Source organism: Carlito syrichta, unplaced genomic scaffold (assembly GCF_000164805.1).
Source record: "Carlito syrichta isolate Samal-C Ts95f unplaced genomic scaffold, Tarsius_syrichta-2.0.1 Scaffold314363, whole genome shotgun sequence".
Classification (NCBI taxonomy): Eukaryota; Metazoa; Chordata; class Mammalia; order Primates; family Tarsiidae; genus Carlito; species Carlito syrichta.
Genome location: NW_007258459.1, coordinates 1,020,879 through 1,040,622, shown reverse-complemented (window position 1 = coordinate 1,040,622; position 19,744 = coordinate 1,020,879). Strand labels below are relative to the sequence as shown.

Here is a 19,744-nt window from a genome sequence, read left to right as displayed (position 1 = left end):
ATTTGTAACGGAAAGAATTAAGGTTTCACTGTGAGATAGTGTTTGGATTAGTTTGTTGGTGTTGATACTGGGAATGAGTGATACCTTAGGTGAACAGTAGGGTTCTCATCAATCTGATAAGACTTAATCTCTACTTTAAATGCTTTCTGGAATTTTCCTCATTGTTTTCTTGACTTGGTCAAACTTTTTTCCTCTCATGACCTTCAGCGAAGCTGTTACAGTTGGTTATGCTGCTACTTCTCCATTATGAGAATAAAAAATTTCTGTTTTTCCATTTTCTACAAGAGACATAGGCAGTGTTAATGCTGGGTAACGATGGGGCTAGTTACCATTAGAATCCCTAACAAAAGGGGTGAAAGGAGAAGACTAAATGGTGCTGGGAAAACTGGTTGATCATATGCAGAAGATTGAAACAGGACCCGTACCTATCACCATACACAAAAATTAACTCTAAATGGATTAAAGACCTAAACGTAAAACCTCAAACTATAAGAATCTTAGAAAACCGGAGACACCCTTATGGAAATTGGAACTGGCAGTCAATTCCTACAGTACCCTAAATGCCCATACCTTAAGAAATAAAATAGACAAGTGGGACCTCATCAAGCTAATGAGCTTCTGCAAAGCAAAAGAAACCATCAAGAGAGCAGGGAGACAGCCCATAGGATAGGAAAAAATATTTGCCAACTATATATCTGACAAAGGCCTAACATCTAGGATCTACAAGGAACTCAAACGCGCCCAAAGGAAAAAAACAAACAGCCCCATTAAAAAGTGGGCAAGGCATGAATAGACACTTCTCAAAAGAAGATATTTGGGTAGTCAACAGGCACATGAAAAAGTGCTCAGCCTCACTCATCATCAGAGAAATGCAAATCAAAACTACATTGAGATACCACCTAATCCCAGTAAGAATTGCCATCATTAATAAAACAAACAACAACAGACGTTGGCAAGGATGAAGAGAAAAAGGAACGCTTCTACACTGTTGTGGGAATGTAAACTAGTGCAACCTCTTTGGAAGACAGTGTGGCAGTTTCTGAAAGAACTAGAAATTGTCCTTCCATATGACCCAACAATTCCCCTATTGGGAATATACCTGGAGGAACTCAAAATCATTCTACAAAAAAGATACCTGCACATGCATGTTTGTTCCAACTCTATTCACAATAACAAAAACATGGAACCAACCATGTTGCCCATCGAAGCTGGAATGGATAAAAAAAAGTGATACATATACACAATGGAATATTATGCAGCCATAAAGAAGGGCAAACGTGAACTTTGCAGCAACTTGGATGAATTTAGAGTCGATCACACTCAGTGATCTATCACAGAAACAAAGAACAGAGTACCATATGTTCTCACTCATAAGCGGACCTTGAGCAGCTATAAACTATAAGAAAGGGATTGGCAGTAGTGGGAAACTGTCAGGGGAGGGCGGGTGGAATTGGCAGTTGAGGGAACATGTTAGGGGAGGAAGGGGCATACCTCATCAACAAGGGTATCTGCATAATCAACGTCTGTACACCTAACCCTGAATTGTACCCCACATCTTTATAATAAAAAAAAAAAGAAAATCAGTGAGGGTGGAGTCAGATAATTGGGCCTCAAGGTAGAATATGTGGAGAGGCAGTAGGATATTGGAGATAGAAATATGACCTGACTCCAACTTTCTGGGTTTTAGTCTTGTATCCACCGTGTAATAGCTGTAGACCTTGGAAAATTACCCTTTTTTAGGTCTTATTTTTATATTCAGATAATGATAGCTCATAGAGTTGTTGTGAGGATTGAATAAGGTAAGGCATATAAAATGTTTGACCCATAGTAACTCTCTAATAAATGTTGATTATAAATATGAGGAGTGACAGAGAAAATGCCTTGTAGCTTCTATATTCCATGTACATGGCATTTGTGATAGTATTATGTATTTCCTCAATCTTAAAATACTTTTAAATGTTTAAATATTATTGAGGTAAAAGTGCTTATTTAAGCCAATGAGTATATTTAATATGTAGATGGTGTTTCTTTCCTCAACAACAAGAAAATAAGGTATTATGGGTTGCTTAATATATTTAATATATGATTTGCATCATATGGGTTGGTAGCACATGCAATACAAATAGCCAGTAACTCACTATCTTAACTGTAATAACTATGAATTTTTGAATTATTATATGTTTGGCTATAAGATATAGAATGTTTTGATTGATAATGTACCTATTTGTACAAAAGATAGAAGGAATATCTTCTTAATGTAATTTACAGACCTTTAAGTTGGTATACATAGCCTCTCTTCCATTTCAGGTATATTCTGTGAAATACATAATTCTGAAAGGTTCCAGGGTGAAGAATGTCTAAGATCTTCCTTACTAAAGTTTTTGTTTGTTTGTTTGTTTGGTTTTTTTTTTTTTTTTGGAGTTGGAGTCTCACTCTGTCACCCAGTCTGGAGTGCAGTGGCACACTTAGGGCCACTGCAGCCTCAACCTGCTGGTCTCAGGTGATCCTTCTGCTTCAGCCTTTCAAGTAGCTGGAATTACAGGCACATGCCACCAAGGTTTTTAACTTCGTATTTTGTAATTTGTTTTATGTTTACCTGTAACTGGTATTTTTAATACTGAAAACTTGGGATATATTACAAGATTGTTTTGTTTAACTTCTTGTGAAACGTTTATTTTTGGTGGTTGTAGTGAGACTTTTCTTCTCAACTTTTATAGGTTATTTGGCTGTTTCTTTATTTCTACATGAAAGTCATGAATTGTTGCTTCTCCTTGTGAATACAGTTGTAAAGGTACTGTATTGTATGTTGGCTAATAGGAAGTTAAATAATTACTGCAGGCATCTGACATTTGTCCTCAATCATATTGAATAAGATAATTTTAGAAAAAGATGGGCTTATAGAATGGGCTTAGATCTTTTAGATCATTTTCTGCATCTGTAAAATGGGGATAAATAATAGAACTTAACAGAGTTGTGAGGGTTAAGTGAAATACTGTGTGAACTAGTAGCTGCTACTGGTTATTATTATTATTTCATTTTAAAGCACGCAGAATTATATTCCAGATCTTCAGGCTCTTAGGTATACTTTCCATGTTGTTGTCTTTTTCTCTAGGATCTATTCTGAAGAGATATAGATATAAACCAAATACTTGAAATCTTTAAAGTCTAAATTATTTTTTAAAAGAATAGAATTGAGGAACTGAAATGTACAGATAATAAAAACAGTTTAATCCACATTCACAATATTTTCTCCTGTTAACTTCTAATCAGAATTGATACTGAGGTATAATTGGATTATTGAGCTTTTTCCTGTTTATCTGTGTCAATTCTTTGACATGTGTGAAAGAGAGAGAAAGAGAGTGAGTGTGTGTAAAGGCTGTAATAGAGGCGACTACTTGGGCCAGTATCAGAATAGAAATACGGTTTCATTTTGTGTCAGTTGCTTTTTGGATATATTTATCTATTGACTCTATTAAGGCAAATGAAACAAATAAGACTATTCCTATAAAATATATAAATTTGGATTTATAAATTAATTATAAAGTTAGTGGAAAATTAATAAGTATATAGGGCTGTTTCAGTGTTGAGTCTGCCTTCCCTCATTTCAAAATTTACACAATGTTTTCTTTGCTTAATAATTATGCTAGGACTTGCAGAGCACTAACCTAGTAGAAGTGTGTATGGCACTTACTGTTGTCAGCCAGATTTTCCCTCAAGAAATGATTCCAGCTGTTCTTCCATTAATAGAAGATAAACTTCAACATTCTAAGTAAGTAAATTCTTTTGGCATGGGTGTTTATATCATATTTTTAGAACTAGCAAATTAATTATAACTTTAATTTTTAAAATGGATTTAATTTTTACTTTCTTTTCTTTGAGTCGGAGTCTTATTCTGTCGCTTAGGCTAGAGTACCGTGGCATGCTCACATCTACTGCAACCTCTGCCTGCTGGACTCAGGCAATACTTCCACCTCAGTCTTCCAAGTAACTGGAATTACAGGTGTGCGCCACCACACTTGGCTAATTTTTTTGATCTATTGTAGAGATGAAGTCTCACCAAGTTCCCCAGGCTGGTCTCAAACCCCCGGGCTCAGGTGGTCCTCTTGCCTCTACCTCCCAAAGTTCTGGGATAACAGGTGTGAGCCACCGTGCCTGGCAATTTTTGCTTTTTTTTAGAGACTCTGTCACCTAGGCTTGAATGCAGTGGTGCAATCATACTTCACTGTAACCTTGATCTCCTGGGCTCAAGGGATCCTCTCACCTCAGCCTCCCAAGTAGCTAGTACTATAGGTGTGTGCCACCGTGTCCAGCTAAGTTTTAGAACTTTTTGTAGAGACAAAGGTCTCACTATGTTCCTGGCCTCAAGTGATCCTCCCGCCTTCCTTCCAAAACTCTGGGATTACAGACGTGAGCTACTATATCTCCGTAACTTTAATTTAATCCTACCAGGACAGAGAATGTTTTTTGAATGCTAGATGTAATACAGAACTCCCCATAGGATTGTCCTTATTTTTATGTCGGCTTACAAAAATGTTAGGCAGCTTTCTTAAGTTAAATTGGGAGAGAGAGTGTGAGGCTTAGTATCAAGAATCCTTGGCTTTCTTCCCAATTCTACCACTAATGAGCAGTGGTCCTGTTTTTCCTTGTCTATATGGGGCTGGTTGAAGCTCCTTAGTTGTCACAAAGTTGTTTTGAGGATAAAGTGAAATAATGGAAAACATATGGACATGATTCAAGTGTTATGAATGCAAAGCTTCACTGTAGTGGGAAGATCCTTTTTATATCAAAACCCCAGCATTCAAATTCTATTTTATAGCAGAATATATCCAAGTAACTTTAACTTGTAGTGCTATTTTGCTAATTTTCTCTTAGAAGATTCCTTAACTCCTATTAACTTGACTTACTTGTTCACGATACTTGGCATTACTTTGTTTTTGACCAGCCCCTTAATTTCATAATTTTTAAAGTTAGGAAAAGATTTGCCAACTTTTTTTTTTTAAATAAAAAGTTTAACTTACTTTATATTCCTTTATGGTATGTTAGTTATACATCCTTTTAATAACAGAATCATATATTAAGTGACTGTAAAAATAAATATTTCACTTTTGTGATGCTACTATTGTGAGTACTGCCAGCACAGTCTACAAATAAAAGATGTGTAGAAATAGGCATGATGGAGAATAACAAGGAATATACTTTCTTCAAAACTACATTATGAATATAGGATAGTATTTCTTTATTTTTGCCTGTGTGTGCTAGACACTCGATTACAAATGAAGCACAAAACTAGTATATTCTTTTCCTCTTTATTATTATGAGGTTTGGGAACAAGTGAACTGGGCAATGAGAGGAATAACATTATTTTTTCCATGTGTGTCCCCTGTACTCCGCCCCATCAAAGTATTTGGAGTCTGCTTGTCAATGACATTAAAAAAGAAATACAGAAATCTACTACTTTAGAGTGAGAATGTTAAAGAGATTTTAATATTAATAAAGAGACTAGCTGATATACTAGCCAAAATGACTTACTACGATTTAAACTTACTGTTGACTCTTGACCCAGTTTTTAGAGATATGACTTTTAAAAGTGAAATCAGGAAATTAAGATATTTGTTTATCTTGTTTTTTCCTGATTTCAAAAGCAATATGTGCTTGTTACAAAAAATTCCATAATTAGAGAAATATATAACACAGACAGTTAAAGTCTTGAGATCTGCTGGATGTGGTGGCATAAGCCTGTAATCCCAGCACTTTGGGAGGCTGAGTTGAGGGGATTGCCTGAGCCCAGGGGTTCTAGACCAGTCTGGGCAACATGGTGAGACCTTGTCTCTACCATAAATGAAAAAAAAATTAGCCAGGCTTGGTAGTGCGCGCCTGTGGTTCCGGCTACTTGGAAGGTTGAGGCAGAAGAATCGCCAGAGCCCAGCAGGTCGGTGCTGGGGTGGCCATGAGTGTGCCTCTGCACTCTAGCCTGGGCAACGGAGTGGGACTCTGACTCAAAATAAGAGAGTCTTGAGATTTATCTCCTAGAGATAACCACCTTTTTATAGTTTGGTGTATTCAGATACATAACTTAATAGTAAATATATCATTCTTTCTGGTTTAAAGTAATGACTGATATTTTGAAATTATCTGGCTCATACGCTTTCAAAGTAAATGTCTGACAATTTAGACTGTCCTGTTTAGATTTCATTTTTTGTCTTTAGGGAGATTATACGAAGAAAAGCTGTTCTGGCATTATACAAATTTCATCTCATTGCTCCTAATCAAGTACAACATATCCATATTAAGTTTCGGAAGGCACTTTGTGATAGAGATGTTGGGGTCATGGCTGCCTCCTTGCACATATACCTTAGGATGATTAAAGTAAGTTGGACTTTCAACAATTTTTATCATTAAAAAATATGGAATTAAAAGAAATCTCAGACATTTCAGTAAGATACTTAATTAACATTTTATGCTTTTATCATTGACTTTGTAATAGTAATTTTTGCAAATTATTGATAACATGATTTGTAGACACATTATAGAATTAGTCTTTTTTTTAATGGGTAAATTTTTTTTATCTTACTAAGGTGTGGAAAAATGGTAGCTATAGAAGGTGCCTTAAATTTACAGATTTGTGGTTTTTCAAGGGGTGGTTATCATTTGCACAGCTTCATGAGATGCATAACAGCTTACAGAATGGGGAGGGCTGGTAGGGGTTGTGTAAGGTAGACTGCAGTGTTGACTCCATATACTGATACTGTGTCAGATAAAACAAGGAGATGAATGGGTTGGTAAAAAACTTTTTTAAATGGTGATGATACATTTATACTAATTTGGTCTCAGTGTATTGCTTCAGACCTTTTGTCCTAAAGTACATATTTGTAAGAAATTTTATGAGCACCTACTAAAATAAAAGAAATATGGTATTGAATTCATTTAAAGTTATAGAGAACTGAAGCATATCTTCTCTTTTATGTATTGTGTTCTAAAATAGTATAATATAAATATTTAATATTAAATCTTATTTTTTCTCTGTCATCTACTAACACATGAAAGTTATTATTTCTTTTCTAAAAATTTGCCCTTGATTCATAAGAAAAATTACAATGAAGAAGCTAAGTTCATTTTAAGGTGTATATATTTAATTTTCCCACTTCAAGAGATTAGTCAGATAAGGCACATTCATTCAGAAATAAATATTTTGTTTATGTATTTATTTAGAATTGGGGTCTCAGTCTGTCACCTAGGTTGGAGTACAGTGGCACAATCATGGCTTACCACAGCCTCGGCATCCTGGGCTAAGGCAGTCCTTCTGCTTCAGCCTCCCAAGTAGTCTCAGCTTGTCATGTGCCACCATGTCTGGCTAATTTTTTGTAAAGACGAGGTCTTGCTATGTTCCCTAGACTGGAGAAGCAAATACTTTAAAATACTGTATGCTTAATTAATTTTTAATTGGCAGGCTCACTGATTTTGGGGACTTTGAATATTTAAGTAGTCTTGGCTGTACTCTTCTACCCAGCATGAATTTAAGTCATTTACATGAGAAGTCTTTTGGATACAGAGTTTAGACATTGCAAAAAGTCTTTGAATTTCTTCCGAAATAGAGGTATTACTGCCCATTTTCAGTAAGCCAGTTCCTTTCACTTTTTGCTTTAATTGCTGGTATTGGGTGTTAAGGATTCTATGTAAGAGATAATTATAAGAACTTTGGAAATGTGATTAAACTATGTGTGGGGAAAAATAAGGAGTGGTGGAAGGTTTTCTGGGGATGATTCAACTTTGCATCAGGTAGCCAGAAGAGTTTCGTCATGGAAGAAATCATACATTTTAAAGCACTGTTTCATTAAATGTGAACATAAACTTTTAAGTAAGCATGTATTAAGTTAGGCTGTATGTGACATTTCAAAAACCAGGTTTATTTATATTTGATTTGACATTATTATTTACAGAAATTTTTTTTCCTGGGGGGATATAGGAGAATTCTTCTGGATATAAAGACTTGACTGGGAGTTTTGTAACTATTTTGAAGCAAGTAGTTGGAGGAAAGCTTCCAGTAGATTTCAATTACCACAGTGTACCAGCACCATGGTTACAAATTCAGCTCTTGAGAATACTAGGACTTCTAGGAAAAGACGATCAAAGGTAAATTATTTTAGGTTTATTTAATGACTCCAGACCATATGATAGGCTTAAACTTTAGTCAACTCGAGGTTTTATGATAAACCAGATTCTTCTGATATTTAATTGACTTAATAGCAATGAATAAACCACTGTAAGAAGTACATAAATTCTTTCAGGTTGCTGGGATAATCATGAGTCTCTGCTTATCCAAATTTTACCCATTATGAAAGGTGCCTTTGAAGCACCATCTCCTCTGTGAAGTTTTCTTTATTGTTCTAGTTCAGGGATCTGGAAACTTTTTCTGAAAAGGGCCAGATAAATGGTTTATGCTTTATGGACCTTATGTTGTCTGTTGCATTTATTCAACTCTGCTGTTATAGTATGAAAATAGCCAGATAGTACATAAATGAATGAGCGTGGCTGTGTTCCAAAACACCTTTATTTGGACATTAAAACTTGAATTTCATATAATCTCCACATCATGAAATATTGTTCTTTTGATTTTTTTTTTCAACCATTTAAAAATGGAAAAATTCTCTTTAGTTTGAAGCCTTTCAAAAATGTGTCTGACTAGATTAGGCCTGTGAGCTATAGTTTGCCAATCCTTGCTTTAGTTTGATGTAAGTGTTTCACCTTCTTAATTCATCTCTCTGAATTATTCTTTTAGCCGATAACTTATATTAAACTTCTTATGGGTATCTTTCTAACTATATATATATTAACTTTTAATTGCGCCATACTTTTTCAAACTTGCAAACTTTTAAAGTTCTAAGACTAGTACAAGGAGCTCTCTTATACCGTCTACCTAGCGTCATCGATTTATTTGGATTTGTTGCTTTATCGTTCTCATTCTTTCTACCTGCCCCCCATGCATTTGTGCATTTGCAAGTGCACATGTTATTATTATTATTATTTGAGTCAGAGTCTCACTCTGTCGTCTAGGCTGGAGGGCAGTGGCGTGTTCACAGCTGCTGTCTGTAGCTTTGACCTGCTGGGCTCAGGTGATCCTTCTGCCTCAGCCTTCCAAGTAACTGGAACTGCAGGCATGTGCCACCATGCCTGGCTAATTGTTTTTTATTGTAGAAACAAGGTTTTGTCAAGTTTCCTAGGCTGGCATTGAACCCTTGGGCTTAATCAATCCTCTTGCCTCTGCTTCCCAAAGTACGGGGATTACAGACATGAGCCACCATGCCTGGTATATTATTTTTATTTTTAAAAGTTTTTCTGAACTGTTTGAGAGCAAGTTCAACTAGATTTTAGTTCCCTTGAGAGCAAGGAAATTGACTTGAGTTCCTGATATGCTTCTGTCTAGAGAAAATATTTGCTAATCAGTTTTCTGATTTTATGGATCTCATTCTTTTTATGTGATATGGTACCTTTGTATTCAAATTTTTTAGCCTCTATTTACAAAGGGATCATCCTCTAGGCTGTTGCTCCTAGAAATGCCTCCTTAATGTCACGTCAGAATCCATCTGCCTGTGAGCTCCTCCTAAACAGCACTATTTGGGCTGTATCACTCTTGGTATTACTGTGTTACTTTTTTCTGTGCTTATGACTCCACCCTTGGTTGAAACCTGGAGTGAAAACATAGAGGTGATGGAGTAGGAAGAACACACATTAGCAATGTTTGTCCTAATTACTTTTTATTTTATTATTTTTTATTTTATATAACATCAACCTGTCCTAACGTGGAACTCTAGCTGGAGTTCCCTGGAATTCTGTTTTAAAACCATCAATTTCATATTAATGCATCAGATTTCATTGATCTAAAAAGACTTAATGCCAGCCGGGCTTGGTGGCTCAGCCTGTAATCCCGCGCCTTTGGGAGGCTGAGGTGAGTGGATTGCCTGAGCCTGCGGGTTCGAGACCCGCCTGGGCAGCGAGACCTCATCTCTACAATAAATCAAAAAATCAGCCGGGCATGGTAGCGTGTGCCTGTAATTTCGGCTACTTGGAAGGCTGAGGTGGAAGGATCGCCGGAGCCCAGTAGGTCGAGGCTGCGGTGGCCAGGAGCGGCCACTGCACTCCAGTCTGGGCGACAGAGTGAGACTCCAACTCAAAAAAAAAAAAAAAAAAGGCTTATTGCCATCCATTGTTGTCAGGAAGTAACTTTGGAGGCATTTAGTGAATTTAATTATTCAATTCATTAACTCATTATCTTCTTTTCTTCTTTCCTTCATGGATGAATTTGGAGAATACATACCAAAATAAGTAAGTCAGTCCTTACCTTCTAAGAGCTCAGCTGAATAGTAATTAGGTGCGATTAAATTAATAAAAAAAGAGTGAAACTCTTTTATAATGTTGTAGAACTTTAGAATGTTTTCTCCTTTGTTGTACTAACTCTAATGGGATTTTCTATTAACATGAATCTTATATTTCATTAGGATGTGATTAGTTCAATGTATCAAAGTAAAAATGTTATTTTATAATAGTATTCTAAAGTATTTAATTGAAAGAACCAATTTACTGGTAAAGTCTGTTATATTATGGCCTTTTATATCTATTGTTTGAATAATATTTTCTTGCATTTTATAGCATTATGCTTTTTAGGCTATTAACATTTTTTTCCATCATGTCCACAAATGTTTCTACATTTCTTTGGTTAATTATGACTCTTGTGCCAAACATTGGCTTTTAAAATTGAGAAAGTAGACTATAATCTAGGTGTAATATTACTGAATTTTTTTGAGGGGGAAGGATTGGTAATGTCTGCTGTGTGGTTATCTTCTGTGGAAGAAATGCTTTCACAATAAAATGAGGGATTTTAGAATATAGTTCTGGATTTTTTGGATATTTATACTTCAGTCAAGATAGAATGAAAATACATGCACTTAAAATTGAATTTTTTAGCTATATACTTGAAAAAAGTAGAAATTTTCTGAGAGCTGTAGTAGCTATTACAACTAATTCATATAGTTCCAAATTATTTTGATATTTTTGTTTGTTTTATATGACAGTTTCTCTTAAAGATAATTTTGTGATTCCTATGTTTCTGGTATTTTCTTTTTTCATTAGTGCTTTTTGAATTTGTAAAACATACACAATACCAGCTGAGAAGCCAGTTTTTCACATTAGCATCTTGAAGAGGACTTTTCTTTTGGAGGCTTGAAGGCAGAGTACTAGGGCTTTGTAAACACCGCACTTTTTTTCCCACGGTACCTGACTCCATGCAGTTATTGTTACTGTAATCAGAGACCATAAAGACATATGAGTGGTATAAACCTATCAATCCTACAAAATATCTTTCTTTATATTTAATGTAAGTTAAACGTAAGTTAAAATAATCTTACCAAAGAAGTTACTGCTCAGGGAAAGACTAGTATTTGAATACTTTGGAAAAATTATCCAGTTAAGAATACAGATACGGCCAGGCACGGTGGCTCGTGCCTGTAATCCCAGCACTTTGGGAGACTGAGGTGAGAGGATTGCCTGAGCTCATGGGTTCAAGACCAGCCTGAGCAACTTGGCGAGACCTCATCTCTACAATAAATCAAAAAATTAGCTGGGCATGGTGGCACTCACCTGTAGTTCTAGCTACTTGGAAGGCTGAAGTGGAAGGATTGCCTGAGCCCAGCAGGTCAAGGCTGTGGTGGCCATGAGTGTGCCACTGCACTCCAGCCTGGGCTACAGAGTGAGACTCTGACTCAAAAAAAAAAAAAAAAAAAAAAAAGGTCTGGCAAGAATACAGATAATATATTGTCTGGAATAATCTGTATATGTGAGGTATTACTATAGTAACTTAAAAAAATATTTTGTTGCAAAGAAAATTACAAAATACAGTATGTTCAACCAAATAAAAACATGGCTTGTAAACCGGTCACAAGTGAGGAAAGAGTCAACTGACTTATACATATCTCATTGACTAGCTGTCTGGTCAGCTTTGGTAAAGCGCAAAGTTCAGCTCTGAAAAACAGCAAATGAAATCTTCTGAGAAGTGAAATTTGTGTAACTTCACCATAAAATGAATTTATCTCACTTCTCTTCTGTAGATCCTCAGTTTTAAAGAGAGAGAAGTTTGAAAAACTATGTTTTATTGGGTTAGAATTCTGTAATTCTACTGCAAATAAAATATCTTTTAAACAGGACCAGTGAATTAATGTATGATGTTCTTGATGAATCCTTACGAAGAGCTGAGTTAAATCACAATGTCACATATGGTAGGTAATATATGTAGATGTTACTCTAATGACTAATTTTTTTTTAGTATTGCAGCTAAATCTATGTTAGACTATTATAAAGTCCAATAAAATTTTAATGTACTAATTTTAGGGAAGTATTTTGGCTTATGATTTTTTTTTCAATGTAAGCATTTAATTGCTAATAGGTAGCAATAATTTGAAATTATGGCATGTTCTAAATGTTGACCTAAATTTATTATTATAATTGTTTCTGTTGAAAACGTTTATTAAGTGTCTGATTGACTACGAAGATAACTCAGTAGCTCTATTCTATATTTGGTAAAAGTTTATAGTATTTGAAGACAGTTCTAAAGTAAATCAGTCAACTAGTCGTCAAATATTTATTAAATTTCTGTTATCTGTCAGGCCCTGGGCAAGGTGCTTAAGAATACAGCGGTGAATAAAACAGTATTATGTTTTATTAGAGGAATGGAAAGGGACAGATGTTGTTAATGTTACAAAAGAAAATTACAAAGTGCTGTGGGAGAATATAGCAGCCAGTCTTAGGTTAGGGGGAGAACAAGGAAAGTTTTCCTGAGACAGTGATATTAAGAAGACATGTGAATAGGATGTAGATAGAAAATATATAGATGTAGAGTAATAAGTGCTATTTTGTGAGGAGACAATAAACTTGTGTATACAGTTTTTAAAAATTAGTCATGGAAGATAAGAGTAAGCTGGGAGAAGAGGAGAACTCGGAATGTAACTAAAAACATTTCCAGTTTTAACAACCAGATGGAGGAACTATTTTTTTTTAAATCGGTTTGAGAAAACTTCATGAAGAAATTGAGATTATTTAAGGCATTTCAAAGATAGAAGTAAAATAGATTGAATTTTGCATACTGTAGAGGAAAGAGCGATAACTCAAATGATAAATCATTTCTTAATTTGGTAAAATAGCACGAAGTAGGGAATGAAGAGCATTACTTGTTCTTCCAGGCAGTAGTAAACTGTAACTCTTTAAGAACAATGGTTTGTAGAAATGTGGGGTAGACCAGAAGGCAGAAATTGAACTAATACAACTGAAACAAAAAATGCCTGATAAAGATGCAGTATGAATAAGGAGAAAGGATTGCATGTGTGACACTAGTATGGAAAAAATAATGCACATAGTAGTGAATTGAGATAGTAAACTTTGAAGGAGAGATTTATGTTTTACATGTATAAATGGTAACTAAGGCAATAAGAGTGCTATATTCATTTGTTGAACCAGTATTTATCGAGGGTCTATGAAATAAAAACTTAATTTTGTTTTAAACTAGGTACTGATTGAGGAAAGAGTTGATTTGTATATTCCTCCATGCTAAGCGTGGGAGTTAAAAGGAAGAATAAGATAGACACAGGCCCTGTCCTTATGAGTATATAGTTTAATAAGCAGTTGATATTATCTAGGTTCATACTCTGCAGTGAGAAAAAGGGGCCACAGATGAGGATGATGCTTTTGAAGCAGGTGGTTTGGCTTTGAGCTGTCAGAAGATCCAGAAAAGTGTCAGAATTTTTCCAGACAGTTAAAGTATGTTAACATGTTTTGTTTGTGGTGTAATCATGTCTAGGATAAGGATTTGAAAGTCTCTCGAGAAATTCTGTTTAAAAATAGGTTAAGAATCTGCTTTTTTTTCTTTGCAGAAAGTTTTTCTTTTTTTAAATAATTGACATTTCAGCTTTAATTTTTTTATTTTTTTGAATAGGTAATATTTGCACATGATTCAAAATTCAAAAGGTACAAAAGGGTATACAATGAACAGTAAGTCTCCTTTCCACCCTTATCACCCACCACCTAGTTCCCTTTCCTGGAGATAACCACTGTTATCTGTTCCTTTTGATTTAGAGAATACCATATACCTGAAGAAATGTTTTTTAATGTTTTCCATTAGGATTCTTCTTTTATTAAGATTGCTTGAACCAACACCAACAGTTTGTTTCTTTGCAGGCTGTTGATCCAGTGTTGTACCTGCCACAGAAACATTATGGTTTCTGTTGTTTTATTTCCTTTGTTTAGCTTTTCACTGTTATGCTTTCCCACCATATTTGTATTAATACAGTTTATAGCTTATATCAGTGGTAGATCCTCTAGTAATCCTAATATAAATATTTTATTGCCTAAAAATGTGAATTTTAATTATAAGCTTCATAAGGACAGGGACTGTGTCTCTCTTATTAACCAGCACATTCCAGTAGCTGGCACTGTGTTAACCAATTAATTGAATTGAAGAGAAAATTATTTTACTTTATCAGTTATCTAAGTGGGTTTCAGTCTTAATGCTTTCTAAGTCATATTTTTTGTGAAAAATGTTATTATTATAACTTAGTGTCAAATCAAGAAATAAATTACATTAGAGACATTTACTGAGGATTTGCTGTGTGCCAGTCATTGTGTAAAGTGGGTTAGAGGATATGAAGAAGAATAAGATGTAAACTTTGTCTTCAAGGAATTTGCATTCCAATGGAAAAGATAACTTATTCATGATAGCATAATACTGGCATAAGGCAGAATGTGAAGGGGTAGTTCAGAGAATAAATATCATAGGAGTTCAGAGAGGGTAGAGATTGGGGCTTGAGGGATAAGGAATTTATTTTATTTTTTGAGTTGGAATCACACTCTGTTGCCCAGGCTGGAGTGCAGTGGCATGTTCACGGCCACCGCAGTCTGGACTCAGGGGATGCTTCCGCCTCAGCCTTCCAAGTAGCTGGAACTACAGGCTTGCACCATGATGCCCAGCTGGTTTTTTGATTTATTATAGGGATGAGGTCTTGCCAAGTTGCCCAGGCTGGTCTCGAACCCCTGAGCTCAGGCAGTTCTCTCTTCTCTGCTTCCTGAAGTCCTGGGATTATAGGCATGAGCCTCTGCGCCCAGCTGGGATAAGGACTTATTGATGTGATAGGACCCAAAATAGGTAGGATTCAGAAAGGCAGAAGGGAGGTTGAAGGGACTTTTAGGCAGAGGGAACATGAAAAGGTACAGTAGTAGGGATGTTTAAAATATTTTCAGAGAACAGTGTCTCACCAGTCTGGATGGTTCGTGGTGGGGAGCAGTGGAAAGGCTATATTGTGGAGTGCCTCTCGTGGGCCTCCAAATGAGTTTGGATGTTATACTGTGTAAATCTGGAGGTATGGAAAATTTTTGGATAGGATACTGATAAAATAAGGATGATATTTTTTTGGCAAATTAGTAAATTGGAGGAATTACATAAAATGGAGTACAGGGACAAAACCTTCAAAAGCAGGTAGAAGTACTTGTCCATGTTTTTTCCACTAACTTTACCTAGAATCTGTGGATACTACATATTAGAAACATAAGACTCAGGAAGGTGGAGAAAATAGGCTGGGTAGGGACCTTGGTAGTCAAGGAGTGACACAGACATGATGGTGAGTACACTGACTTTTCTTTCTTTTTTTTTGCCACATTTGTCCTCAGATTGGGTACTGGAGAGCCAGCGATCTGGAAATGCCAGTAGACACAGACAAATACCCCAAGAAAAGCTTAATCTTGTTTGTCAAAGGACCAAGAAGAAAAGGTCAAACTAGCCAGACAAAATTTTTAGACAATAACACCTCTATTCTGTCCAAGCACCACACAGAAAAAACAGCAGACTCACTCCCACCAGCACAGACTGAGTAGAAAACAAATATTAAATATTTCCATCCTCATGAGGTGTAACAGGCACTCTAAACCCTCCCTCCCCACTAGGGTGGTAGCAGAGAAGCAACCAGAATTTCATTGCTGCCAGGTGAACAGGTAGTCCCTGTCTCCACTACTGTGTCAGTGGAGGTGATGTGGGAAGTCTGGATTTCACATCTATCTTGGAGTAGGTAGTAATGAGATACCCCTCCCCTCTTTGCTAGGGGTAGTGTTAGAGGAAGCCTAGTGGAGAGTCAGAACTTTCACCACTAATTAGCAATAACGCGCACACACCTTTCCTTCAGCAATAACCAGGAGTCCCTCCATTCCCAAATATCAAAGGCAGAGTTGAGGACCTGGATTTCCACTCCCCTTGGTTGATACTACCTCTCCCTCCTGCTAGAGGTGTCAGTAGATACTTGTTTAACTTAATTTAAATGAAAATAAAGTTTCGTCTGAAGTATAAGGTATCAGAAGAACTTAAAGTTTTGTTTGTACATAATTCAACCCAAAATATCTGTGATAAAACTACAGTGTCATGAATGTTGGAACATTATTAATTTTTAATTTAATAATTTTTCCTTGGTATTTTATTAGGACCTGGGTTGTTACTAAGTAGTAACCAAAGTTCCATGTTGTGTTTTTAAGTTTAAAACTCCTTAGGTGCATTGTTACTTTGACCACTACAGAGAGGAGAACAGAATGGCTGCTCTTTCAATTATAAACTGATACTGAGATTTTGGTGAAGTTAGAAAACAAGACTGGGTTCAGTGGCTTATGCCTACAGTCCCAGCACTTTGGGAGGCCAAGGTGAGAGGATTGCCTGAGCCCATGGATTTGAGACCAGCCTGGGCAACTTGGCGAGACCCCATCTCTACAATAAATCAAAAAATTAGCCAGGCGTGGTGGCGCGTGTCTGTAGCTCCAGCTACTTGGAAGGCTGAGGTGGAAGGATGACCTAAACCCAGCAGGTTGAGGCTGTGGTGGCCATGAGCGTGCCATTGCACTCCAGCCTGAGCGACAGAGTGAGACTCTGACTCAAAAAAAGAAAAGAAAAGAAAAGAAACAAAGGGACTTAGCTCTAAGTGGGAAGATAATTTAAAAATTCATTTTCTGCTTGATTGTGCCTAAGGAGATTAATAATAAGTATACTTTTTGAACTATTTTCCTATTCTAGTATTTCAGAAATCTTATGAGCATCTAAATATAAGTTTTAATTTTAGATAGGTAATGACTAGGTTTTGGTTGATAATATAATTTGATAACAGGTAAGTTCTGAATGGCAGGAAACATTAAAGAAAAATATGCCAGTCATGGCTGAAAATGGAATGTCATAAGTTTTAATCTTACTTAGGACTGCCATGGTAGTTCAGGGTCTGGCAGACTTTCTCAAAAGGGGGCTAGATAGTAAATGTTTTAGGTTTTACAGGTCATGGAGGTTTCTGTTGCATAGTCTTTTTTTTTTCTTAACAATCTTTAAAAAATGTAAAAAACATTCTTAGTTCACAGACTTATACAAATAGACTAAAGCCTGGATTTAATGGTAGTTTTTCTGTTCCTGCCTTATTTGATATGTCAGTTGGCCAAGATGCTTTTGTTTAGTTCATAAATCACAATATCAGCTTTTTTTTTCACAGCACAGATGTTATAGCACAACATCTGAATATATGGGATATCTTTAGGTTCAACTAACTTAGTAGTTTTTTTCCTTTAATTAGGGTCAGTTCTGTTTTTAAAGAAAAAATTAATATTTCAGATTTCTTTTTTCTTTTATGGAAGAGGTTTATATAAACCTTTTTACATAAAATTTATCTATACATTAATTGATGGGAAACATACCGTAAAAACATAGCTAGTTGAATATTCAGCATATATCTTTTTCTTTTTTTTTTTTTTTTTTTGAGTTGGAGTCTCACTCTGTCGCCCAGACTGGAGTGCAGTGGCCGCTCCCGGCCACCGCAGCCTCGACCTGCTGGGCTCCGGCGATCCTTCCGCCTCAGCCTTCCGAGTAGCCGGAATTACAGGCACGCGCTACCACACCTGGCTGATTTTTTGATTTATTGTAGAGATGAGGTCTCGCTGCCCAGGCGGGTCTCGGACCCGCGGGCTCAGGCAATCCACTCACCTCAGCCTCCCAAAGGCGCGGGATTACAGGCTGAGCCACCGAGCCCGGCTAGCATATATCTTTTACATAAAGAAAGTAAGCATCTTGTTTAAGCTTTTGGAAATACAGGAGGAATGATGTTATCAAGAACACTTACTATGCTTAACCTTGTAGAATGTTTTTTAAGTGCTGTTTTTGTACCTTCTCTGTGTCTTTCTTCTGATACTGTGATTTCATAAGACAGTGGTACCCAGCCTTTTTGGCATCAGGACCCAGTTTTGTGGGAGACAATTTTTCTATGGGTAGGGGGACAGGGCAGGGAGAAGTATAGTTTCTGTATCTGAGATAGGTGATTATGCCCCAGTTGGAAGAAAGAAGGCCCTGGTTCAGACTCTAAAAATCCTTGCTAATGTTTGAAATGTCAAAAATCCCAATGTCCATTTGTCGCCCCCATAATTCCAGTTTGGCTTTGAATGTAACCACTTTATCTGCCAATTTGAACATGGTTGTTGTTCTCTCCTGAAGTGACAGATTGAATTTATTGAGCAGGTTGAATATGTCACATAAGTAAGCAATTTTTGCTACCCATTCTGTGTCTCTAAAATAACCAGTAGTGACTGTTTTTCTAAAAGAAATCTTTACAGCAGCTCTAATAACTCAAAGCCTCTGGCCAGTGATCTACCTTTAGCAAACCATCTCAGTTCTGTGTATGAGAGAAGATATGTATACTTTGCATCTAACTCCTCAAAGAGCTGCACGAATAGATGTGAGTTAAGGGCATGTACTTTGATGTGGCTGATAATTTTAACTACATTCTGCAAAATGTTAAGTTTAGGTGACATTTTTCAGCTAGCCAGCATTTCTCTGTGGATGACACAGTGCATACACTCACATCAGAAGCGGCCTCTTTGACCCAAGTAGTGAACCCAGAAGGCCGCCCAGTCATGGCAGCTACTTCATCCAAGCCTATACTAACACAGAAGACCAGTTCAGTTTTCCTGATATGTAATCATTCAAAGACTTGAATAGTTCTACACCTGTGGTATTGGTTGGCAACAAAGGTACTCGTAACATATCCTCATGCATGTCCTCCTAAAGAATATATCACACAAAAGCAAGCATTGTTGTCTTGTCAATATCAGTAGACTTGTCAGCTTGGACCTGAATTGCATACCATGACTCATTAATCCTCTCTAACGACTGTGCCTTGGTATCCTCTGCTATTTCATCAGTTCAGTCTAGTCATGGTGCTAACTGAAAGAGGAACATGTGCCACCTTTTGAACTGCGGTCTTTCCCAAAAGTTCATGACAAATGTCCTTAACAGCAGGCAGGATCAACTCTTCAGTAATAGTAAAGGGCTTCTTAGCTTTAGCAATGTGGTTAGCCACTAAGAATAATGCTTTCAGTGCAGACACATTTGATGAAGCGATGGCCTTCAATAATTGCTTCTGTTCTTTGTGTTCACATTTTTGCAAGGTGCATGGTCTTCATGTGGCAAAGCAGTTTTGGAGTTTAATGGCTTTGTTGGCTAGCCGGTTGTCACATATTATAAAGCAGGCTTTAAGAATGTGAATCACCTGTTGCAGTGAACCTGTAATTTGAGTAGGACTCTTGGTATTTTCTTTCATATGCAACTTTCTTTTTGTTGACAGTCTTGTTTTTGTTTTTGTTTTTGTTTTTTGAGTTGGAGTCTCACTCTGTCGCCCAGACTGGAGTGCAGTGGCCGCTCCCA

At 36.5% G+C, this 19,744-nt stretch overlaps 1 protein-coding gene across 1 annotated transcript in view; it reads left to right on the top strand.

Annotated features, from left to right (window-relative positions):
- AP4E1 (adaptor related protein complex 4 epsilon 1 subunit) overlaps positions 1-19,744 on the top strand; it is an 82,325-nt gene that overhangs the window by 10,626 nt on the left and 51,955 nt on the right. The window contains exons 4-8 of the mRNA XM_008071529.2: positions 2,718-2,791; positions 3,648-3,769; positions 6,207-6,366; positions 7,964-8,130; positions 12,193-12,266. Of these exons, the coding sequence (XP_008069720.1) occupies positions 2,718-2,791; positions 3,648-3,769; positions 6,207-6,366; positions 7,964-8,130; positions 12,193-12,266 (597 nt within the window). The remainder of the gene's footprint in view (positions 1-2,717; positions 2,792-3,647; positions 3,770-6,206; positions 6,367-7,963; positions 8,131-12,192; positions 12,267-19,744) is intronic.